The 26,010-nt window shown below is 42.5% G+C and overlaps 1 protein-coding gene across 9 annotated transcripts; it reads right to left on the bottom strand.

The window, feature by feature from the left end:
* Positions 1 to 544: 544 nt before the first annotated feature.
* On the bottom strand, positions 545 to 25,805 carry sorbs3 (sorbin and SH3 domain containing 3). Of its 9 annotated transcripts, none has more exons than XM_037778200.1 (21): positions 25,670 to 25,805; positions 15,400 to 15,472; positions 14,457 to 14,648; positions 14,162 to 14,234; positions 12,818 to 12,951; positions 12,548 to 12,611; positions 11,597 to 11,635; positions 11,414 to 11,501; positions 9,951 to 10,059; positions 8,199 to 8,252; positions 7,932 to 8,039; positions 7,216 to 7,271; positions 5,558 to 5,628; positions 4,928 to 4,989; positions 4,719 to 4,765; positions 4,385 to 4,499; positions 4,145 to 4,270; positions 3,259 to 3,795; positions 3,022 to 3,125; positions 2,824 to 2,930; positions 545 to 1,965 (listed from the first exon to the last, which is right to left on the bottom strand). In XM_037778200.1, exons 2-21 carry the CDS (start codon positions 15,409 to 15,411, stop codon positions 1,904 to 1,906), a joined length of 2,160 nt encoding a protein of 719 aa, XP_037634128.1. In that variant the 5' UTR covers positions 15,412 to 15,472; positions 25,670 to 25,805; the 3' UTR covers positions 545 to 1,903. The 9 variants fall into 9 exon arrangements, with proteins under 9 accessions (XP_037634128.1, XP_037634127.1, XP_037634135.1 ...); XM_037778199.1 differs by lacking the exon at positions 25,670 to 25,805 and adding an exon at positions 24,877 to 25,029; XM_037778207.1 differs by lacking the exon at positions 25,670 to 25,805 and adding an exon at positions 21,651 to 21,959 and having other exon boundaries at positions 3,694 to 3,795.
* Positions 25,806 to 26,010: the final 205 nt, after the last annotated feature.

The raw sequence follows: 26,010 nt of genomic DNA, 5'->3' as shown, positions 1-26,010 counted from the left end.
TTAGCCTATAGGCATAATAAAAGTAGACTTGATGGCAGAACAGTTGTATTGGTTCACATTAGACAAGTACTTACCTCAATAGTAAACATATAATTTAAATTATTCATTTCCGACAATGTCACACAAAACTGAACATTATGAGCTTCATAATGATGGACTGTTGTACTGGATTGCATTACATTGTACAGGTGTACCTAATAAAGGGGCCACTAAGTGTATATATATTTATATTTTTATATCCTGAATGTAACTATCCATTCAGGATAAGTGTGATCAACACAGTACTCTTCTCTCATAAGTTAAGAAAAGAGTTTATGCAGAGGAGAAGAAGAATACTGTCAGAATGTGTTTTCTTTATTGTATTTTGTTTGAATGTATTTTCATTTTGTTGTGGTTACCACTTTTATGTTATGGGATGGATGTACATTTGAAAGATTCAGTACCTGTAATACTGGTCTTCCCTGCTGGTCAGCTCCATACTTGCCTTAAAGTGTTTGTTGAATCATATGAAAAGCATTTAACAAAATGAACACATGCTACTCTGAGTATCACTCTGTTATGTTTAATTGCTTTTTAAAAAAAATTGCGTACCATACGTATGAGATACATTGTTTTATAAGCAAATATATATTATACTTTCAATTTGATAAAAGGTTACAGTCTGTACAATCATCACCTGTGTCTACTAAATATCATTTTTTACAGTGGAATCATGAATATATCATATAAAATTGCAAAAAGGACCTCATGATAAGGATGTCTAATCAGGTCACACTTGTCAATGATTGCACCGGTACAAACATAAGTGATTTTGGAAATGCTGTCAAAGTGAGAATGTTACAAAACATTATAAAAGCAGTAGAAGCAGAAATAAAATGAGCTGGGATTGTTCAATGGAAAATTTAAAAGAGAAATGTTATGAAAGGTTAGATTTGGCAGCTTTGCCTCAAATACTTGAACATCATTCAACCATTCGCTGTGGAGGCATTGTCCAGACTAATTTAGCGCTATTCAACACAGTTGATCTTGTACAACTTACAGGTTTGACATTTAATTTCAGAGCAAAGCACATAACATGATCTATCTCTTTACTTTCACATTTGGCATTCCCCTCCATGGCTTGAGAGGGTCATCCAAAAAAGCCAAATATTCTCTAATGAATAACTTGCTGAAGAAACCAGTACACGCATTAATTATATTTGCTCTTCTGCATAGCCTTGGGAAAGGCTGTAAACTTCTCTTGACATGTCCGAGTCCTGCTTTACTCTAAGCACATATCTACAGATGTTCCTGTTGTTTCCTCAAACTCGCCCCGGGTATTTTCAGAGATCTGAAAGAAAATCTGAGGAAGATATTTGAAGGAAACATTAATCCATCGCCTGAAAAATGTGCCATCATTAATTCATAAATACTAAGCAGTGGTTTGTGATGGCACCGTGGTGACAGAGAAAGCTGAATGCAGCATCATACTGTATCAGGACCTCAAGAGGGAACAGTGCTGTTCACTGGGAAGGAATGCAAATTTCCTGCAGCTGCAAATAGCTGTGGAACAAAAAAGTCCATTCTTTGCATCTGAAACAGTATCATCAGCATTCACTCTTTCCTCTCAAGTGGTGTGTGTGAAAACACTCACCAAGTCTCAGTGGAACACACACACGCACACACACACACATGCACACATGCAGGGAGGTGAGGTGAGAAACCACTCGTTGTCCTTGCCTTCACCTCTGTTCTGGGAAACAGAGGGAATATACAGGTCTGACTAAGCCGGGTTCGGGAGTGTGGTGGTGGGTGTAACGGGAGGAAGAGTGTCAAAAGAGGGAACTGTTGGAGAGAGCTGAGCGAGTGATTGTTTGGGCTCGTTTGAGTCCAGGTGGATGCGGGAAAGCAGGAAGTGAGGAGGTCACAAAGGTGCCACGTAATTCCCAGGAAAAGTCCCGAAAGCACGAGTCCGTTCTGACGTACCTGCGGAGAACAGAGCACACACTGTGGTCACACAACAGGAACAAATTAATGCATGCATGTATTCTGCACAGTTTTCTGCAATGTTCCATGATGTCCACTAGAGGGGGTACTGACGCTGCAGAATGATTTGATATTGGTCACAATGAAACAAAAATACTAAGAATTTGTCTTTTTTTTTTTAAAGAAAATGATATTGAATAATCTTTTTTTTTTTTTTATACTTTAGCCTAAAGACCTACTGTAAAAAATAATTTGTTCCATCACAGATTTAATAATCCCTATTTAAAAAACTACTTTACTGTCCTTAACTGATACCCTATTGGTGTACAATATACAGAGAGGTGACAAATTAATATGGGATCAGATCAGTCTCAATATTAACAAATGCACACAGAAGGATTCACACATTTATTTTGTGATTTATATATAAATGACTTGCTCCACAAAAATGTTTTTCAATGCACACAAAAATAGTTATGGTTGTATATAAATGTAAAAAAAAATAAGGTTAATAAATATATATCTGATGCATACACAAATATCTCTTATTTTAAATACATGTAATTGAAATCCACAAATATATGTATTTAAAAGTATTTGCAATTTTCATCAAAAACACATTTGGATGTTGTTACATTTATGTACAAACTGTTAAACCTCCAATAGAGGCATTGAATTTGTTCTGGAGGCTCACGGTGGCCCAAAATCAAGACACTTTTTCTCTTCTTTAATTTGTCACCCATATTACCATAATGTCCTGCTTCACTGTGCTGTTTCCACAGGGAATATATTAAGCGAGTGACATACACTGAAAAATACATAAACTGTGATTTTAAAATAAATCTCTTTATTCCTTACCTACAAACCAGCCATCATCACATTTCTCCATCACTTGTACAAGGTCTCCTTCTCTGAGCTCCAACTCATCTGAATTCTGTGGTTTGTAGTTGTAAACAGCTTTATATCTAAAATAGAGATAAAAACAAAAACAAAGGGTCTGAGCCACAATTCAACAAAGCCGCAACAAAGTGGGCAAATAAAAATTTGGGGACGTACGGATGGCGTTGCGCCGCTGTTGAGTCAGGGTTGTTTGGCACTTGCGTTTGCGGCAGGGAGTTGACGTGTGGGTTGAACCGAGGAGCCTGGTTTGGTATCGCACCCTGGAAGAAATAGAAACCTTGTGTCAGGCATTATGAAATAAGGAACCATAAACAACATTCCTATCGGGACAAACAGCGACACCACGGGTGTGGACATGCAGTGACTTTCTCGGGCAGTGCAGTGAGAGCAGACCTGTGAGGGGTCAGTGTATCTGGGAGACGTGTTCGCTGTGGCAGCTCCTGCTCTGTGTGCAGACGCTGATGACTGAGTGGAAGGTGAAACAGCTCTAGCCACAGAGCTCTGGTTAGCCGAGTGTGTCCCAGTCCAGTGGCTGTTCTGGTTGGTGGATGAAGCAGATTGGGAGGGCCACCGATTGGCCGCTTCTTTGGATACGGGTGTCTGGGTGGGGGAGAGCGAGGTGAGGCCGTAAGGTGCAGGTGAAGACGGATTCAGCGGGGAGTGCTCAGGTTTGGGGCTGAGGGAAGTGGGGGTGAAAGGGGATAATGGTGATCGCGGGCAGGGTGAGTGGAGCGGACGCCCTGGACTCTGTGGTCCAGGGGAGACGGGGGACAAGGGGCCCGGTGTGTAGTCGTCAGTGGACAATCTGGTGCGGGGCATCTTGTTGACCTGGACGTAATTGGCCGGGAAGATGCCGCTCCGGCTGGTCCCTGAGATCCTCCCCTCTAACCACTTCTCGTCAACACGCCTGGTGATATTGATCATCTCACCCTGAGGAACATAATAGAATTTTGAAAGGTTAGATATTACACAGAGAAACATAAAATATCCAATGAAATTGAAATACTAAAGTTTGTTTAATATGGAATTTGTTACGGAGTCAGACCAGCTGTCTCCCCCGTTTCCAGTCTTTATGCTAAGTTATGCTAACCAGCTGCTGGTATCTTCCTTTTTAGCATACAGACATAAGAGTGGTATCACTCTTCTCATCTAACTCAGAAAGAATGTCAAATGTCTTTGAGTGCTAATAAGATTTTCAGCCAGACCTATACTACAAATCCATGTGTTCTAATACAAATGTGAAGAGACCTTGCACCTTCCTCTCTGTTGCAATACTTACTTTCCGAAAAGGGAGTTCAACAGGTAGGTCAGCGTTGAAGTTAAACAGAGCCACAGCTTCCCCGTAGTCCAACACCTGTAGAGTGGGAGACTTTATAGGTGTGGGCTTCTCTGTAGGAAGCAGAATCTATGGAGGACAAGGGGAAGAGTTTTGAGCCAGTATCACAGGGTTTTAGATGACCAGCACAAGGTAAAACAGTACAGAGAAATAGCATCAAATGAGACACATTAGGAAAGTCACCTCCACATAAGATGTGGGGAAAATGCCGGCTCTTCCGTGATGTTCTCCTTCAAACCAGTTGGCATCTACCAGCCTGTGGATGTAAACAATGTCGCCTTTGTTCAGCATGAGCTCCCTGAAGAAAGGAGTAAGGATAATAAGACACACAAAAGGAAAATCCATCAGACTACAGAGTTCAAAATGCATTGATTGTTTCAAATGTGCATTATAAAGAGAAGTTAGACTTCAGATTTGATCCAGAGTTATACATTTGATATAGCTATAACAGAAATGTAAAGGACTATGCAAGAAAGGAAATGGCATATCTGTTATATCAGCTCCCTCTGTAACTCACTTGGGCGACTGAGCCTGGAAATTGAACTTGGCTCGCGCTGCTTTCATCTGGAAAAACAAACAAAGCATTCGGCGTTTTGGGAAGATTTGAACAGAACAACTCAGATCACAAAAACAAAATGCCACAACTTAAAACTGCATATCAAAATGGATTTTTTTTAAAAAAGATTTTCCAGCCTTTTAGGTAACAATAAAGTCATAGAAACATACCTTCTTCTCCTCTTTCTTAGGTGGGAGCTCCATGGTTTCATTTGCAGGAGAAAGACGTTCTACTGTGGAACAAAGTAAAGGCACAGCGGTGTGAGTGGAGTCTAAAATCTTTTGTTCAGCAAATGTTGTTTTTGGATGTGTTGCTATGAAAAAGCAATGACATCCGTGACCGCTACATGAGTTCAAAAAGGGATCTTGGAAATTATTCAGCTTGGCTTCATTCTGGACTAATTTCCAGGAAAAACAATTGGATACAGCTAATCTGTAATCAGGTCTTCCGAGTTCCACTTCCTATTTTTGCGGGCTTCCTCCCCACCCATCTACAGCACCTTCTGATTCTATAGGAAAAAAAGCTTTCCATGCCCACATTAGCTTCACCAGAGCAGAAGACAAGAGTGGTGAAGAAAGAGAATCATGGGACCTTCGGAATTTATTAGATTACTACGTCAAAAATATGCTGCTTGATTAAATGAGGGGCCTGCACACTGAAAGTGCTCATGTCTTTTGGTGGGAGCAGAACATGATCAACTTATGGACAGTACTGAGATCAAAGCAAATGCCAGAGTTGGTGGTAAAATCACAGTGTGCATGCGTGCTGCAGAGCCAAAAGGGAAGAAACTCCATGGTTACCATATGTGTGAGCAGGGGTCAATGATGTGCCAACAGAGCGATGGACTGGCTGCTTTGCTGCTGATGAATTGCTGAAAAAGTGAAGAAAAATATAAGATTTTTATGTTTATATTACAGTTACTGTATCTGCTAATCAGTGGGGAGAGTTTCTAATGACATCAAAGTGCAGTCAAACATGTTTTCCTGCAGATTTACTGTACAACACATCTGGTTGCAGCTGTACACTGGACCGAGATGAGACAAATAATCAGACAGCTGGAAGGCCATGCAGATGACACTGTGTGACTCATATTGTTATCCTTGAATTGAAAATCTGGTTTAGATGAAGTTTGGAGCTTAAATCATCTTTACAGCCCCGAAAACTCCATTCACAAGCAGGATTATGAGTCTTTCTGAGTTAAGAATTAATCCAAAACCACAAAGTTTCCTGCCTGGCTTCCTCTGAACTCATTTGCATATTTCCAGACAGTGTTGTTTTGTATTCCAGTATTTGCAGCTGGACACCGACAGCTACACAACAAACAGGAAACACTAAAAACCTGACAATGTCTTGCAGCTGTTTGGTTTAATTTCACATGTCCTTAGCAACAAGCTCTTTGAAACAAAAAGTCTCTCATCCCACTGAGCCAGAAAAGGTCAAAACCCATGAACTCAACCTAGCAAACAACAGCGAGAATCCTCCAGGAGAGCATTACGTACATGGTGAGCAATGTGGAATGCTGTTTGAAGGAACAAATACTGTACTTGAACTTGTTAAAGTTCAACAGCTTCCTAACAGAATCCAGCGCAGAGAGTCACCTGATCGACTAACAGAACAGGTACCCTGCAGAGTATTAATGGTCGAGCTGTCCAATCGCAGCGCTGGGTTTCTGAAAGCAGTGGGAAGATATGGAGAGTTACTCCCACTAGATGAAGCAATGTCAAAGTAGATTAAGAGGCTGGGTGTTGGGCTCAGAGGAGGTCTGTTATGCGGTGTTTGACCCAGGCCTTAACATGAACCTGTCCTGCACAGTGCCTCTAAAAAACAAGCCACACAATGAATATAACATCACTTTAAGACCTGCTAAACACCACCATGGACACAAGTAACATGAACAGGAATGCAACCGCTTTGTACAGAAATAAGTAAAAGGTCAAATGTGCCAAGAAACACACATTATCCACAGTCAGTGCTGAAAGCCCTGAATCTACTTTTAAACAGTCTTATTGGTATTTGTAAGAAAAACTTTACTATAAGTACATAAGTATATTTGAGGGATGTCATGTAATACAACATAGGTACAAATTACACTATAATGCAGAAAACAACACTTTTAGTCTTTTAGTGGAATCTATTGTAGAAAAAGGCATCTCAAATGATAAAAATGTCAGTTTAGATATCATTATAACCTGCTGAATATCATTTAAAGTATCTACTTTAAACAGTCTTATTGGTATGTGTAAGAAAAACTGTTCTATGTTTAAGTACAATGGTATATTTGAGTGATGTCATGTAATACAACATAGGTACAAATTACACTATAATGCAGAAAACAACACTTTTAGATAGTCTTTTAGAGGAAACTGTTGTAGAAAAAGACATCTCTAATGATAGATCTCATTATAACCTGCTGAAGTAATCGTATTCCACACTGCTTTCTTGCTTTCTTGTCACTGACCTGTAGTTTGTAGTCCCAGTCTTTGGAGCGGTTACTGGCTCCCCGCCTCTGGCCTCCTGAAAGCAGAGTGAACATTAAACACAGTTTGTTCCCTGCAGCCTTTTACTGTATCTCACAGCTCAGAGGAAATCTCACAACAACTCAGACAAAGTAGAGGTGCTGACCACTCCCAAAGGAGCAAGAAATCCCCTGGGTCCTATCCTCCTCGGGCTAAAAACAACACCACTCATGATCTGTCTGAGCTGCCTGTGATTTCAGTCAAATCACAACCTATGAAGCAAATGTAATCACACAGGAATCAGGAGCGGCTTGACAATCAAAAAACGTTTTCAGCATCCAAGTCGCTCTCTAAAACAAGCACTGTGGGATTGCAAAAGGGAAAGTTCCAAACAACATTACCAAAACACATGATTTAAAGGAGATTGATTGACTTTTTTGGCAGCCAAATTTTCATTTGGTTGGGGGGGGGGGCAAGTTGCAGGCAGGTGATTAACACAGCAGATCAATCCAAGAGCAAGGCAGGCAGGCGGTTCCAGGGCATCCGGGTCACAGAGGAAAAACTACTGTACATACGTGACTAGAAAGCTAGCAAGCAGGGGGGGTGTCAAGGCCTTCATTGAGAGTGGGGGAGTAAGGGTGAGGGTGGGTGAGGATTCTGCTAGATTGGTGGGGGGGGGGGTGCTTTAGCAGAGAGAGTCAGGAGGGGGGCTCAGTACCTCACCCCGGCCTCGATGCTGCTTCTTCTGGGAAAGAGTCCTCTCCAGGCCCTGGATCTCCGAGTCCAGCTCAGCCTCAAACCGACTCAGCTCAGAGACCAGACTGGCCTGAGGCCGAGCAGTGATGGAGTTGGAAGGGCAAAATTAAAAAAACACTAATACAGTGTACTAAAACAATCTTTGGAGCTAATGGTGTCCCTTTTTAATGATTTAGACCTCGATAGAGAGTGAATAGAGAGGAATTCAAATGCTGTAAAAGCAGCTCACCTCAACTGAAGGGGACTTTGGTGTCTCAGGTTGTTTCTTCGGGGATAAATGAACCTAAAGGACAGAAAAGGAAAGCAATGACAACACTGAACAGAAGTTTATTTTTAATTCTATAACAATTGGTTGTATGTAACTAGTCGATGTCTACAATATTTGAGTATTGGTTGGTTTTGGGGGTGTCTGGGGAAACAATGAAGCTGCCATGTACAGTGGGGTTCAACACATTTTTAGCAGTTTAATCCATCCAACCATTTCAACATGTTTTCTGATAGTGTGTTTAGGAGTAAAGACAGATTTGGGGCTAACTGAACAGTTTGCCGCACAAAGATTTTGACCAAATAGTAAATCTGACAGCATGTCACTGTTTCTAGAGGGTTTGGACACATCTCTTTTTGTGGAAACAAATTCAGGACAACTGAACATCTCATAAATATAAGATATATTGTGGAGGAAATGGATTTTTATGTGGTTAGTTCCAATGCAGCATATTGAGCTATAAAGAAGCAATTGAAAGTAGTTAAACTCTTAAATACCTTCAATTTATAAGGTAAAAAAAGTTTTAAAAATGCAGGGGCACAGGCTGGATGTCAAGATGCCAGCAGAGGTACACCCACATATTTCTTTTATATTATAGTAAACTTGATTTCACTAGCTAGCCGATACCGCTTTCACCCCCTCTTTACAAAGACTTAACACCAAGAGAGCAGCTGATTCTATCAAACATTACTTTAAAAGGCTGTGCTGGCAAGAACCACGGACCCCCTGCTCCATTTTCAGTTGTTTTTTTGTAAAAACCTTGGCTGAATGTGTCTCTCTGAACGCCAAGGCCTTCCCCCTCAGCTGGGAGTCATCCTCACTACAATCACAGACTGTAATGTCACTGTGAAGCAGCACAACACCTGATATGGTCTGATGGAGCGCTGGTTTTCTAAACGCTGTCCGGGGGATAGGGCATAGGCCGCTGTCATACAGAGGAAATGAAATAAAGTCTCCATGCTGTGAGCCATTACACACCACAAGAGGTTAACACCATAATACGGATCACAAGACACCTCAGCTCCCGAAGGGGGGAGTGGAAACAAAGATTCCTTTTCTTCACGAGCGCGGACACAAGGGGCACCAATATGCACCAGATCTGGGACATTGTTACAAGAGCAAAAAAAAACAACAACCTTCGAGACACCGCTCTGTAACTCACCAGGGGTGTTTAAACACACTGACATGTACAAACGGCTGCACACTCAATTACAGCAGCTCCTGGGCAGTGCAGAATACACAAGACAATAAATCACAACCCCAGAGGTAAATAGATATGAGTCAAAGTGTCACCAGCTTGTAAATCACCGACTTTCAGCACAACACCTCTAACATAAACACCTGGATCATGTCTTTTCTTGTCTGAAAAGCTAAATGAATGAACGTTGGATCCTCGGAATAAAAGAAGAAGTGAGCACATGGGGCAGGTACTCTGTGGAATGACCACACTCGCAAGTTAGCTCGCGTGAGAAGATGAAATATGAGGCCTTAAAGGCTATAATCCTTAAAGAAAAGGTGCCCATCCTCAAACCTGTTCTTGATCCCCCACACCGGGGAAAACAGTGCAAGACTACACAAAGAATTACAGTCATTAGAGCCAACAACAATGCTAGATTAATCTAGAGGTTATAGAATCATGCAGAAACATCTTTTTGTTTCTGTTAAGAGTGATATCACAGCCTATATTTAAACTATGACTACATGTGAGGTCGTTACCTGGCTGCGGCTTTCTGAGGTGCTGCTCCTTCCAGGCTCAAAGTCGAATATGCTCCTCGGCTCAGAGTTCGGCTTTCCCGGGTCCGACAGCTTATCTACATCCTCGCTCCTGAAACATAACACCCCCCACACACACACGCACGCACACACACCATGGACAGCAGGTAAATCACGGCTTCATTGTGAGTGCCTGTAACAACACATCCAAACTTGTCCGTCCCACGCGTTTTCCCTCCACCGCTCTTGGCCTTTTTGGTTGGTATTCACATAAGACGTCACACCTGCAGTGTTTTATCTGATGTGAGGAATAAATTCACATTGGTGTGTATTATACTAAAAAATCTCCTCTCTTGTAAAGCATTTAAAATACCATATCTCAGTAGGTGAATTTGCAGATAAAAATTATCAAATTTGTAGTCTCTTTATAACATTTGTGATGCATGGAAATGGGAATATTTCATTCTAACAAACTTAGCTTTCTGGTCTAATCTTGTGTTTTTTCGGATGTGATGTTTTATCTGCGTGCTTAGTTTAAACCCTATCTTTAAGTTTTTATTTCAAACCAAACTGAATTGGTCTCCGACATTTTGGGAAATAGCTTATTTGCTTTCTTGCTGAGAGTTAGATGAAAAGATCGACACCGCTGTGCACCACAGCACAAAGACTGGAAACAGAGGGAAACAGCTAGCCTCGCTCAAACAAAAAACACCAACCAGCACCTCCAATGTAATATAATATATGTCTAATTTGTTAACTGGCTGCAGCAAAGATTCTCTGTAACAAAGATGACGCATTATAAGCTCTGCCAATGGTTTGAAATGGTAGACACTTCCTGTCTCCTAAGTGGGCGTGGTCATGGCATGACCCCCTGGCCCCACACCACATTTGGTAGTGTTGTGAACGTTGTGTGGATGGATGAAAGCAGATTATATTTTCTTATGCTAACATTAGATATTGACACAGCTAACAGACATATTAAGCATTACAAAAATTAGCCAGCTAGGGCGTTTAGTTGGCAGATCTTACAAGAGTGTGTTGGTCTCGAACAAAGTTAATTTCCTCCCCATTTGTCCGTCTGAAAAATTACATTTTAGTGTCAGAATGTTAAGAAGATATGGGGCTTGTGAAAAATGGGTGCAATATTTACTTTGGGGCGAAAGAATCAGTCCTAATCTGTGTTCATGTTCACTTCAGTTCAGTGGCTTAACCCATGTGACACAGATACAGGAAACCAACTCTCAGTGCTCCTTTCAGAACTGTCTCTGGCTGTAGCTACATATTTAGACATATTCAGAGTACAGAGGCGAGAGTGGTATCGATCTTCTCATCTATCTCTCTGCAAGAAAGTGAGTAAGCATGTTTCCCAAAATGTCAAACTATTCCTTTAAGTCTGACTCCTCCCTCTGTGCCTTCCTGTGTCCCGTGCCCCCGAAGCAGTTAACATCAAACCAGTGTAAACTCACCAGTCTGGTAGAGCTCCATAAGGTGTTAGTCTGAAGAGATTCTTGTCTGCTTCATTGCTTCCCTCTGTGTTGGCAGATGACTGGAGCCCTGCAGACCAGCGGATCAGGGCAGATCAACCTTAAGTAAAAACTGATTATGTAACTGGACAGGATAACAATGTGGACTCTGGTGGATTCACTTACGTTCGGCTGACCACCGCTCCGAATCCTCCAGCTCAGGTTCTGGTAAACAAGTACAACAGAGAGACTTTTTTTAGGAGTACTTTATATATATAAATCAACCAAAATATCATATTATACTTTTATTTTTCATGCTCTTATACTCCCTTAAAATACGACTGGATGTGTCTTATAGTGAGACCTACTCACAGTTTCCACAGTGTAAAAGTTCTCTGATAGAATTAAATGTCTTGCATTAGAAAAATGCAGTATTATGAGCAAAATGTAAAATAAAACTATTAATTATAAAGAATGTCCCCTTAGAGATTGTTGTATATTATCTATATTATATATTTAGATTATTTTTACTCATGTATTAATGTATAAGCAGCCTTTTAACATTGTAGTTGCTCAAGTTGGAGCCAATTTTAACTACTTTATATACTGTTGGATAGTTTAAATTATAAAAATCATCATATCTTATAGGCTGATCATATGTTTTGTACATTAAAACTAACTATACCGCAATCAAATAAATGTAGAAAGTCTTTTTTCCACTAAAGCTCATCAATAGCACCTCAGTGAGTTGCATTGTAACTTTGACCTACAGTATTGTTTAAGAACACAAATCACTTGCAGAGAGCTGAAAATATTCCTCTAAATCAAAACTGAGCCAGAGCAATCCACTAAAACCACCTCAGTGCTGCGATGGTGCCACTAACCACCCAAATAACAGGGAATGTGTTTCTATGACGCAACACGTAACAAATGAGCAGCTAGATTTACGAGGGGCTGAGATAAGAAGCTGGATTATTGTCAGAGTTAATAAGAAGAGATGACATAAGACTTTAGGGCTCATTCATCACGTCTTATTTTGCCTCTGCAGCAATCTGTTTGCTGGATCACCTGGAATTCACTCTGGTGTTGTGTTAGTGAAAAGAGGAGGAGGAGGAGGAGGAGGAGGAGCGTCCTTACCCTCTGGCTTCCTGTGGATCTGTTTAAACATGCTCTTGTACCAGTCTCTGGGCTTGTTCACACTCTGGTAGAAGAAAAGAGGGAAGGGTGCAGAAGGAAAACAAATCTGGTGAATTAGACGTAGAGAAATACAGCACCACTGGATGTAGCAGGAATATACAAACATCAAATCAACAAGAATGTATGTTTATTGAGAATGTATGCAAAAAAAAATAACATTTAAAGCTAGCGTTTGATTATCAAACAGTACATTCTGTGTCTTTGTCTTACTGATCTGGAGGCAATGGGCATCCCAGTTTCATCCACTGGACCGATTCCTGAGAACTTGATAAGCCTCTCCTCCCTGGTGGGAGTCCAGCTACGTGGTAAAGTGGAGGAGGCCTGGACGCCATTGGACAGTCCACCTGAGTCACAACAATAACATTTCAGTAATTATCTTGTTTCTATTTATTATTGATTTCAGGTGAAGTATAAAGCCATTCAGATGCTTTTAAACCCTACCACATCACATGAAACCAGCCCAAGATGTTGTGTAGCCTACCAATTACACATTAACTGACATTTCAACTGCATTCGTCTTTTTACTCTTCGACTGCTTTCATCTCTTACTCTACAAATAACAACTCAACTTCCTTCAGTGGTTGCGTGTCAACAGATATTTCAGCTGCATTCACCTCTTTCTTTTCAACCAATTAAAGGAACAGCGTGTAACATTTAGGGGGATCTAATGGCAGAAATGGAATATAATATTAATAACTATATTTTCTTCAGTGTATAATCACCTGATAATAAGAGTCGTCGTGTTTTTTTATCTACTTACGGAGAAGATCCCCTCTCCACTGAGTCCACCATGTTGCTCCGCCATGTTTCTACGGTAGCCCAGAACGGACAAACCACACTCTGTTAACTTTTCCTTCTTGGGCCGGAGTCGATATCGTTATTTGCTCCCATTGCCGCTACTCTCTCTCTCTTGCTTCACCACTCACTTCCCACGTACACACACACACTCTACGCACTGGCTCTGCTCCAAATGTCAGCCACCGTAGCTCTCCAACACGCTGGGCACACAGGCGAGGCTTCAGTTGGTTGTAATCTCTTCACCTCACTGCTAGATACCATCAGATCCTACACACTGGACCGTTAACTCCTAGGTCGTTACCTTTGACCAAAAGAAAAGTTCTTCACCTCTTCTAACTCCCACCACTTCCACTGTAGTGTTCATACACGATTTAGTGAAACTGCTTTCAGTGCTGACACTTCAACTGACACCTTCCTCAGTTCATACACATGAGCTGACATTATTTTTTTTTCTTCCAATACAATTTATCACATGCAGTTCGACTGACATTTCAACTCCTCAGCCTCCTCTTCGGCACTTTCATTTCAACTGATACTACAATTTCATTCAATGCTGTCACTTCAGCTTCAACATCTTTCAGCACTTTTGTATTTTGACTGCCACTCCAATCTACAGCTACATTTCAGCAGCAAGCATAAGTAAATGTTAATCAGTTCATTTTGACTTAAATTAATATTTACTTCCTGAAAACTTATTTTGAGTTGTCCAGCAAGACACTGGTGTGATGCACAGATTTAAATACATCATAACCTTACCATGCGATTGTGAGGGGCCATAGTAAGATCCAAAGCTGAGAGTTGTTGGTCCACTTCCATTCACTTCAGACACCTTGAGAAGGGCAAAATTATACACGTATATCAGTTATACAACCATCTCAGTGTAATGTAACCGCAAAAAAAACAAAAAACGCAACAGTGACTGAAAACATGTCCGTGAACGTACAGCCTGTGATGCATCATTTTTCCACAGGGAGGAGCACTTGTTTACTGAATCCCATGCACTCAACCTCAGCAGTGTTATTAACAAAGCCTCCAGGAAATTACTGCATACCTTGAACTCTCCATATGGCAGCCCTGCTGAGCGAAAAGGGCTCAGAGGAGGCGTGGGGAGTCCAGGGGAGATGACCACCTCATGGGTCATCTCTGGAGAAGTTAGGATCTGCTGACCACCCGAGGTAACACCAGACTCCCCGTAGATGACAACCCGGGAGCCATTTGGATCACCAGCCACTTCCGTACGTTGCTGAACATAGAAGGAAATGAGAAATATGGATGAACAAAAACAATGTGTGAACTTTGCTCCTGTCATGTCCTCCTGTTGGCCCTGGGTAAACACTGCTCTCTACGGGAGGTCGTGTGAACTTGTTAGCGGCCCGGCTATTCTCCAGAGAATAACAGGCCTCGGTGGGGGAGCCTCTGATGAAAAGGTCCCTAATTTATTTAAAGCAGGACCAGTGGGGAGTGGTGTTCCACCCACTTCATCATCTCTCTTGCCACAACTGCAGAAAGGCCTCATTCAAGGTGCAGACCGGGGGCACTGAAACAGGAGAGGACCATTATGAGCCCATTAACTCCCTATTCACCAGGCCTCTCTATTCTCCCGCCAGGGGGTGGGACCGGGGCCAGAGAGGTTGGGAGGGGGGTCGTCGATGTCAACCTCAAAGTCCAGCAGGGCTAGCAGTAGTGTTGTGGTCTCCATAGTGATCTTTTTACTCCCTCCCATCCATGATGGCTGGTCTCGCTCTTCTATTGGAACGCTATGTGTTTGAAGCAGGTGCTTCAGTCCTCCCTGCGTGGCTGCCGGGGGTCATGGGAAAGCCCCTGTAGAGCTGCTATGTGCACCAAAGGCACACGGTGGTGACACTGGGCTGACTTAGTGCAACAATCGTGAGTGGTTTTCCTGGAGTTTGCGGGTTTAAATGTGCAAATTCAAGACAATGGCATTTGTTAAACTGTGTTCAACATATAGCATAATTAAAAAAAAATGGCTTTACCTGAGACTGCATGTGATCTGTTATGGTCCTTGCGTGACAGATATGAAATTCTTGCGCCCAGCATCAAAAGTATCTGCAAAGACATGCAAAATGCAAACATTTGAGTATGATAATTGAGATATTTTCCTCATTAATAGAGCAAACTATTGTGTGGCAGACTTCTTTTATCAAACGCCAGGTATAAAGGACTTTCTCATGTGTCGTATTTCCAGTTGATGATTGCTCTACCTTGAAGATAAATTGTTGGAAATGTTGGTAATTTTACATTGGTTTGCAAATAAATTATTGATTTATTCAGACTGAAACACTCAAATAATAATCTGCTTCAGTGCTAGTAACAGTCCCACAACTGTCACCAAATTCTGATGTCAAACGTTGCAAAATCCTGATTGTTGCACGGAAATATGTGATGTCACCGTTTTCCAACGGAGGTTTAAATAAGAGCTTCAAACCAGTGAGTAGCACACAGACATAAATACAGAAGTCTCTCATGTGAAAAACCCTAAACTGTTCTGTTAAACTGTGTGTGCGTTAGAACTGTGTTGCTCAAAGAACAAGATGAATGAGTTTAAGAGTTGTAGATCAGATCTGTTACTATTTTCATTGCAGATATTATCCGATCAATGTCAAACATCTGAAGATTCTCACTCTTAAATTTGTACTCTGAATCTTGACCTTTTTAACCCTTTGAGTCATTAGTTGTGTGGGGTCCAACAAAGCCTCTCTGTCATAAATCACATGTTACAGACTCGACAACTGTTCCATTATCCCGTCCCACTAGTATTTCAAAGAGGGAAAGTTAGCGTCACCCACTTTTCCCTGTTGCTAAGGAAAAACCCACCCAAAAAACGAGTGTGACTCACATGCCTGCTCCACTTTTCCCAGCCATACTATGCCGTAATAAGCTGGACTTGAGGAGCTGGATGATGGAGAAGGTCGGCTACTGAGAGCGGAGACCAGCTCCTAATCAATTGCACCTCAGAAAAACAGATTAGGCCGTGCTGTTTCAACATCAAAGGCAGGGGGAGAACGAGGGGGAGGCCATTTCCGCTCCTGTATGCGGCAGGCACCTCTCATCTGCAGTGGCTAAATGGCCTATAATAACATTGTAGGCATAGAAACCACAGCCAATGTACAGCCCTGAATCCCTGGGCTCTGCAGAAACAAGGTTAAGTGATTCGAAGTCTTTGTGCACTCGGACTGTGGTCAAAACTCATCTTGGGTTAAAAACCCATCACAGATTGGAAGCAACCAATAGGGTTAATATTAGGATTAGGCTATTTTTTCTGGTGCAAACTATGGCTTTGTAGCTTGGCAAGAAAGTAATGAGTGAGTGTGGGCCATGCTACTACAGGCTGAGCGCTGCCCAACACAATTTGCACTAATGAGTTTTCCATGTGGCATTTGCAGCTGAGCATTAGAGTCTGTAATCATTGTGGTCAAGTCCTAGAAAACTATACGCGCTCTGTGTCTCTGAGCACAAGGTTAGGAGACAGCACAGAGCGCGTACAATGATAGAATCAACTCTCCAGTTTCCAGACAACGATGTCACTCTATCTGAGTCATCATCTCCCAATAAACTGCCTTACATAACGGGAAAAATATGGGAACCGGAGGATTGCGCCTGCAACAATACCATTACCGCTCAGGCATGACGGATGACCTATCATCGCCCAGAGCAATCACAGCCAGCTGATTATCCGTCTAACAACGGGCAGCACTGCAAACAAGCTACATTTACAAGTAATGGCTTAAAGTAATCTCTTTTACGATGTGTTTGACATGCGGGTTCTTATTTACACCAGATCTCCCCCCGGCAGGCTGCCATTCACTTTAAAGGCCCCATCACACTGATGAACTAGATGAGTAATTCATTGGTATTTTTAAGGAGAACTGTTTCCACACAGGCCTCTTTTACACAGACATCCTGAAGAGCAGACAAAGCAGCTCATTTTTCCATACCCATGCATTTCATAATGGGTGTGGTTACTATTAATTAAAGGGGCACTATGTACTGCCATAAAGTTGGGGGACTCACAGGAGACAGATTAAGAATAAGAGTGGTCAAAATTGAAACAGCAGAGACTGAGATATCCTGAACTTTAGTCAGTAGTATGGGTCAAGCTCCGAAAGCATGGGATCCTACATTTCCCATAATGCAATGCAATAGCATCTCTTTTAATTAGACCCTCCCTGTCTCCTAATGCCTTCTTCTTCCAAACTCCTACAGTTTGTAGCATCGGCTTTCTGTTAAAACATTTAGTTGTTTCAAGTACAAGCCGAGATAACAAGACCAGCAATGACCCCAATGACATCATCAGGGTTTCATTTTTTGGTTTACTTTGGAAAAGCTCCCTCCAGAGCCATAGAAGATGTTAAACAACTGTTCTCACAACCACACAAGTAATATAACCTGATCCCGTCAGATGGTTTGTTGCACAGAAACATCTGAGAAGCCGTCATTGGAAACTGTTTGGAAAAGGGCCGTCACCTTAAAAAAAATACTTGGCAGGTGATTGGATGAACCATCTGTCAATCAAACTAACGACAGCGAAACTAACTGAAGGTAAAACATCGCCGTACTTTACACGTTCAGTGCCGTATACTTTGCTCTTCTTTCAATGAAGAAATACTCTCCAGTTCTGACATAACTGATGCTACTGCAACAACGCTAACCTCTTCTGTTGTTAAGAACGAACAGTCGCCTCTCCGTGTCGTCTCACGCTATGGTCTCACCAGGTCTCACGAACCTAAGCCACGTCCGTAGCTGCAGTAGCTCCTCACAGTACGCTGTCTGGCGAACCGAACACAAACACATAACTCGGAGCCTGCCAAGATGGGTTTTCGTTCGACATTTTGATCCAGCGATTTCTCGCACGGCCTTGTGACATTGTGAGACTCCAGCTGCTGTGCAAGGTTACAAGTAGCACTCCTCCAGACGAGTTCAATAACCCTCAAGTGTAAATCATGGTGTGCCCCCTTTAATAAACACTGCAATATTATATTAATGCCATTTATTGAGAGAGGTGCGTGCAGTGAAAGCGACACCGTGGTATCAAGAGTCTGACTATTACTGAACCCTGTATTATTTCCCTGAGGGACTGAATTGTTGTTCTTATGTAAATAAACTAATACAATTCTAATTTAACTTGATATAATTGGAATTATGGACCACTTTTTGTTTTCCCTAGATTATTGAGAAGTTGACATTGGAACTCCCTCCGCTCGGAGGCCCAAAAAAACTGCTTCATCGCTGTTGTATCCTGATGAGTAAGCTCATGTCATAACAGTGTGTCTGTGTCTCATTTCTCCGGGGAGCTGAATCCAACAGAGAAATCCTCCAACGGTGCATGCATTCCCTCTCCAAGAGCACTAAACACAATCCTACCTAATAAGGAAAAATCACTGTTGATATCTAGCAAGAAAATCCCTGTCCGGAGGTCTGGCTCTCCCTGGGTTTGCTCTGAACGGCCAGAGCATTCTTACATAATTACTAAGACTCAACAGCGGAGGCAGATATAAACTTTCACGTGCAGACAGGGTTTTTTTTTTTTTTTTTAAAACCGGTGGTGTTTGAGTGCGTTGATGCTATCTCTCTGAAATGTAAGAACTTTACAGCCCATATATTAGTTAAACCCCTGCTAGGTGAGAGGTCCATTATCACCACAGGATCAGGTTTGGGAATGGAGGGGAAAAACGGAGCCATAAAAGGCCCACATGCCTCTCAGCTGAAGATGACATGATGTCCTGCATTTTACATTTCCAGCTTAGTGCAGGGTATTTTATGTATCTATTATCTACCCACGCTTTACGTTTAATCCGTCACGGGGTAACTGAGGACATCCAAAATGAGAATCAGGGGATTTTTAGTATGGCAAATCTCTGCCTCTGTCCCCCAAGGAAACTCATCCGGCCTGGAAGAAGCACAGGGCCAGATGTTAAACTCTGGAAACTGATCCTCGAAACAAGAAGTCTAACAGCTCCACGACATCATCAAATCAAACATTTGATTAACATATTAAAATACTTAAAAAAAAAAAAAAGCATGTCACATTAGTGAAGCAAGAGGGGTTTTCTCCTTTTTTTTTTTACCCATAGGGAGCAGATGAGGAACCAGACTATTATCTGAAGTTGCTGAGCCAGAGCAGACCTACTCAGCAGCTACAAGGTCAGTGAACTTCACCACACCCCTGATTCCTGTGAATCACAATGGGAGGTTTCCCCAGCTGGGAATAGCAACACAACAGTAATGCAATAGTAATGCTATTGCAGAAAAGTGTGAAAAGATGAAACCACTCTGTTCTCATTCAGTAGCACAGGAACTGATGACAAGTGAACTTGCTATGAGGTCAGTATTCCTCATTAGTCATCAAAAGTCTCTCTTCTAATGTCTTTCTTCCATAGAAGGATGCGTCTTTCTGAGAAGACTCTACATGACCTACGGTGACCTCATCCTCCACACACACACATCTCCTTGCATTGTTCTCACTAAGAACAAGGCTGTCAAGGTGACCACACATACCCTAATGAATAACTGTTTGACCCGTGAACTTCTGCTATCTGTTGGCGCACCATTGGGAAAGTATAGTGATTTGCGGCCGGGGGGAGAATCACGTTGTCCATAAATCATCGGCGACTGTGGAGAATGTGTCAGTAATGAGCGGGGACAATGACTGAACGTCTCGAGGCTTCAATAAAACACATAAAACTGTCGCTCGTGAGTCCATTCAAAAAGCACAAGTGTTGTACTATGCTTCCGTGTGCAGGGTAGTGAGGAGAAATGTTGAGTTAATCATTGACTCCATGCGGTGGGAACTATTTCACATGGACGGATCTTAGTCCTACTGAAGGACACCGGCCAAAACATGAGCTCAATATTTGCTCAAGGTGGTCATTTTGTTTGGGTGAGCGCTGACCTGCATTGCATTTGACCTTAAACACTCTTTTTTCCAGAGTCTTCAAAAAGCGTAAACAGACTGATCTTCTGCTGAAGTGTGTATTTCCTGGATATTAACCGAGGAACAACACGGCAGACGGAAGGGTGAAGTCTTATCACCACTTACACAATGTCACCGCAGCCCAACAAGTTGCATAACTAAGGTCGTAAAACCTGAAGAAATCCCGCCTTTAAAATGTGGTGAGAAAAGTGGTGAGAAGGTAATCACGAGCACATTTGCCGGATAAATAAAGTGGGCATTTATTTCTAAACACATGAAATGAGTCACTCTGCAGTTATGCGGACGATGTTAGAGGTCCTCTGAGGTCGATCACGCAAACGTGCTGCCCCTTCTGCGTCGTAGCAGACGTGCGGCCCATACAAGGTCCTGGAGACCGCGAGTTTATGAAATGCAGTTATTGAGGGGATACACACGTTTATCAGTGGGGAAGTATTTTGCCTCCTTGTATGGTGCTCCTCCAGTCAGAGCAGCAGGAGGAGTCGGTCTGTGTGCTTCTTGTCAATGGAGAGGCGATGTTGTTCCCAGGAGGAGCAACAAATGAAACCAGAAGCGCCTAAAGTTTATCAGATTTGTCCTTACAACAAACTCACTCCTTATTTGGGTGGATTTGTAAAAAGTGAAATCATAATACGATGTGTCAGACAGAGCATGAGAAAAATACACACTCAAATCACAGCAATTGCGGAAAAATAACTCACAAATCCTCATGCCTGTCATTTTGTGTCTTCAAAGCTGAGTGCAGCCTGTGGATATGAGGACTGGCAGCCGGACCCCTTGGTAATATCACAAAGGGAATCAGAGCCGGCTGTGCAAATCACCCTGACAGTAAGGGGAGCCACCGGTGATGACTGGACGGGCCTCTGATTTTAGGCCATTAGGCTTGAAATCTGCAGTGGGATGGGAAAGTAAATGATTTCCTCTGACTCTCTGGAGCTCTGCTGGCAGCACATGTACCTACTGGGCAGAGCAATGAGGGATGACATGTTGGGAAACACTGCCCACGGTGCCCTTTCGCCCTGTCTCTGCGTGCTCCAGCTGCAGCTCACAGCAGCTCTTGCCAAAAGAAATCTCAGTCGGTTAACTCCCACAGGTTTGAACATCAAAACTACACACATCACAACTTGTTTTCAGGTGTAAAGCATCAACACAATGTGTACTCGTGGGAGCAGCCCTTAGCGGTCAGACAGGTTACTCAACCTTTTAAAAAACACACAAGTTGCTACAGAGTCAATGTTAAAGATCACTCCCTGATGTGATTATAATCTGCGCTCCCACGGGAAAGAGTGTACTCACCTTAAAAAGTGGCACCAACAAGTGAACTCACACCTCTTTCTGTCTGCCTGAGTCGTGCACGTAAACCACACTGCAAACCCTCCCTGCTCCTTCTCCCTCTCTCTCTCCTCTCTAACTCATGAGACTAGCCAGGACACACAATCTCTCTCTCTCTCTCTCTCCCCCAGCCCTCTCTCTGCCTGCCTCCACGAAGGACTTCCCGGTTGACAGGCATCGCCATGGCAACCCACTTCGTCCCCCGCTCAAAAGGCACCCTCTTGGCTTGTCAGTTCGGGACCTCCTTTAGCCCTATTGTTGTGATGAGGTGATATTTCACAGCGCAGGGTTAACCAAAGGGGAATTTTTTTTTTTTTTTTTTTTTTTTTTACCTGAGCTGTACCAGTGTTTTTTGTTGTTGTTGTTGTTGTTGTTGTTGTTGTTTTTTTGTTTGTTTTTCTCTTTTTCCTTTATCCTTATTGTGTTTGTGAAAATAGGAAAACCCAATGAACATATTAGTGGAAAAAAGAACAAAAAAGAAACAAAACACCAACAGTTGTGGAGTGGTATAAACTGATATTTGAGCTAATATCAATGGAATATCTAACATACAGATTTAAATGTAAAATGGGTGATTTCTTTAAGACTTGGACATCCTTTTTTAAATATGTTGTTGAAAAACTTGAACTAAAGGGTCTGATAGATTGCAATATTGAAAATTTGCCAAAGGGCCATTTTTGGGTCGTAGGGCGAGATATTTATTTGTTGACTTATTTATTTTGTTTTGTTTTCTTATTTTTCTTAAAATGTTTTGTTGCATCAGTGTCGACTGCGATAAATTGTAACGGACTGAGCGCCTCCTTATCCCTATACATATATATACATAGATGCTTTGATTTTTCAAATACATATGTGATTGTGTAAAATCATCTCTTTGAGTATATTAGGTGCTATGTATACTGTGTGTTAGGGATCTAAATCTGGTGTTTAGTTATTGTGACCAATGTGTGCTGATTTATTGTTGGTTTTGTCGGTGTTTGTGTTTAAAAGCATAATAAAAATATTGTGGAAAAAAACAAAAACCAAAGGGGAATGCAAAATAGTTCATCACCTCCACTGCCCACTGACTCCATGACACCCCTCCTTAACTTTAACTCTCCCATGCCTCCCCTCTGCTTTTGTGGGTGTGTGTTTTATGTGTGTGTGTGAGCGCAAAAGGCCCAGATCTGTGGCACGAAGGGAGAATAGGAGCTCCTTCTGTTCCAGTAGCTCTGGAAGTGTTTCAGAGTCATTACTCTCGTCTACACCGTGTAGTCCATCACTGACAGCACAAGTCCTGCCCCCATAATCACACACACACACACACACACACACACACACACACACACACACACACACACACACACACACACACACCATGCAACACATACTGTTGGATTTCAAGGTGGAAGGAAATTGCCTGGGAAGAGGATCAAAATATTCAAATTAGGAAATGCGGTGCAGATAAGTCAGTCAGCATTCAAATTCCAGCGGGATGGTTGTTTATACCACGGAGCCTAAAACAGTCAAAGAGGAATGAAGCTCGCTTCTCAAACCCAACTGTTACGCTTGCACACAATCCATGCCCAAATAAAACCAGGATTTCCAGTTTGCCTGCAGTTCTTGCCAATGACAACAAACAGTCCACAACCTGAAATCTAACGTGCTGACAGGCTTGTTTTGGCGCTGCTGAGTCTGCAGCAGGTAGACCGAGTTATGTACAAGGTGAGAGATCAAGTCACCTGTTAACAAACATGTGCACTTTGGGTTCAATAAACTAAACAGCACAAGGAGTATTTCTCTCTCTGTGTGTGTGTGTGTGTGGGCAATTTCCAACTTGAAATTGAAGGACTCAGCTCTTTTTTAATAATTCAGTGGTCTGGCTTGGTAGAGCGAAGCTCAGGCCACATATCCATTTACCAAGTAGGTTGTTTTTGCCAAACAGTTGAGCCGCTGAACCTGAGGGGCGAGCTGCCGGGCAGCGCGGGCTTCAGGCTGATTCTCCCCTTCGTAATCTGTGTCACGCCGGAGCAGACTTTCACCCCGCTGTGACTACATCTGACACCCTGTCACTCCGCATCTAAATGAGGTAATCACGCAAGAGGCGATTGCAGCTTTGGCCCGGGACCTGACACCTCTCCCCACACTGGATCCTTGTTCACTTTGTCTCTCCGCTAAACAAACACAAAGCTTCACCGATGCCAGCTCCCCTTTTTTTTTTGTTTTAATTACAGAGAAACATTGTCAGGACAGGAAGAGAGGCACGATGTTTTACATCAGACCCTCTGAGATGCATGGATTCCAGCTGACCTTTACTGTGCTGTAAAGGTCAACCACTGTCCTTTCAGTGGTATGTGCCAGTAGGTTACTACAAAAGCTCAATAAAAAGCCAAAGATTCCAGCGAGTGAATAAACCATGACATAAATGTGCTATATAATCAAAAACTACATCACTAAATGACTATAGCCCTGGGCTTTTTTTCTTCTCTACTCTGAGAAAACAAGAGACAGCAAGTCTGTAAAAAAATCATGAGATAAAGTTATCATCAAATGCTGAAGAGACATGAGACCACAGGTAAACAAGCATCCCCGTAACCATGGAGGACAGATAAGGAGGTCTAGATATCATACAGTGGCATTCATACCACAGGTTGTGCTCTGAGGTAGCACTTGCTGAACATCTCTGAGAACAAACACACAAGAATCACAGTTTGTTTTAGCGGTGAACAACATTTTCCTGAGCCCTGCATGTCCAGGGACTCTGGGTCACACTGTTGGCTGACAGGGACAAACAATCTCCGGTGTAGTTATAAATCCTCATGGGACCTGCTGCTGTTATTTCTAACACTGAAATGTTTCTGACCAAAACAACCAAAGCCACAACAGGAGGCAGCCTCAGGATCTTCTGACAGTAAAAGATTGGCATCTAAAATCCTCCTCACGTCCGCCCTTTTCCATACAAAAGCTCAACTGTTGCTCAACAACATTTCTGAGGAAAACTGTCACAATGATAATAAACAGCCCCGTCTTGTTTGTCTCAGTGGTTTCCAGTGATGAAGTAAAACATGATGCTCAAATCTGTGTCCTTTCAAATAAAAATGTCAATCAACACCACTTCATCAAAACAGAAGCTGGAAAAAAAACTCCCTTCCTCTTGAATTGTGACTATATTCCTTCCTTGTCATACTAACCCTTGAGAAGCAGTACTTACAGGCGAGTGCAGGCTGAGCAGTGAGGTCTCCTCAGTGCAGAGCGAGGGAAGGAAGTGAATGAAAAAGAAGGAGGGGAGCCGCTGCTGCTGTTCTCTGCCTCTCCCTCCCCTCTTTCTCTTGCCAACAGGGTGTCTTTTATCTTTGGTGAATGATTCAGCGTGGGTCTGAATGTTTGACGGAGCGTCCGTGGGCGAGCGTATGCATGTGTGTGTGTGAGCACGCACTTTAAAGCTCATCAGGGAGAAGGCACTCAGTAATAGTTTCCATCCACAGCTGGAAATAATAGAGATTCCCATACAGGCACAGGCGCAGTGGCACCGCCCTCCACTGTTTTACGTGCAATGGGAAGAGGAGGATTTCCATAGCCATCTCAATAAACAGGCCTGAGTAACACACATGTTATAATAGCATGGTCTATTCACTGTCTTAGGTCTTTAGATGTGTTTTAGATGATTCAGATCAGACACAAAAAACAGTCTGGAGGGCTTTCTAAGAGATCCAGGTGGCTCTATTGCTCACCTGTCACTTACCAAGGTCCACCTCTACAGTACATTCAAGAAAGAGTATTTCAAAGTACAGATGCTAAGGCCCACACACAAACACATGAGGGCCTCAGAGAAGTCTCAGTGTTTCCATGTTCTCTTCCAGCACCAGACCTACTCACCCAGTATGAGGACAGCCTCGCAGCAAAGCCAAGAGAAGTAGTGCTACTGCTTTCCTTTCTAAATCCACAGTGTCATCAGCAGATCAGCTGTGTATTCGGAGAACTAAAGCGTGAGTGTAAAAGCTTACCGTTGAGCTCCTGAGAGTTTTATCTGTCGCTTCCCACTACCATGTTTTCCTGAGATATTAGTCGGCAGATGCCCGCTGGATTCCTGCGCTCTGAGTCCAGAAGCAGAAGTTCTCAGCTCTGCCATCCAAGATAAATATTTAACAGGTCTGGCAGCCAGATCAGCAACCAAAGGTCACACCTCTCACTCTCTTTCTCTGGAGTCCATCTTCACGTTGGACCCGGGAGACGACCACGTCACCGCTCACAACGACAGCTCGAATTACTTGCAGGGGAATCACAGTCCAGATGAGTAACAAGCTATTAACAGATGTGGAAAGAAACAATTAGTAGTTGCTATTTT

The sequence above is a fragment of the Sebastes umbrosus genome, chromosome 8, assembly GCF_015220745.1.
Source record: "Sebastes umbrosus isolate fSebUmb1 chromosome 8, fSebUmb1.pri, whole genome shotgun sequence".
Taxonomy (NCBI): Eukaryota; Metazoa; Chordata; class Actinopteri; order Perciformes; family Sebastidae; genus Sebastes; species Sebastes umbrosus.
This window is presented reverse-complemented; position numbering and strand designations above follow the sequence as displayed.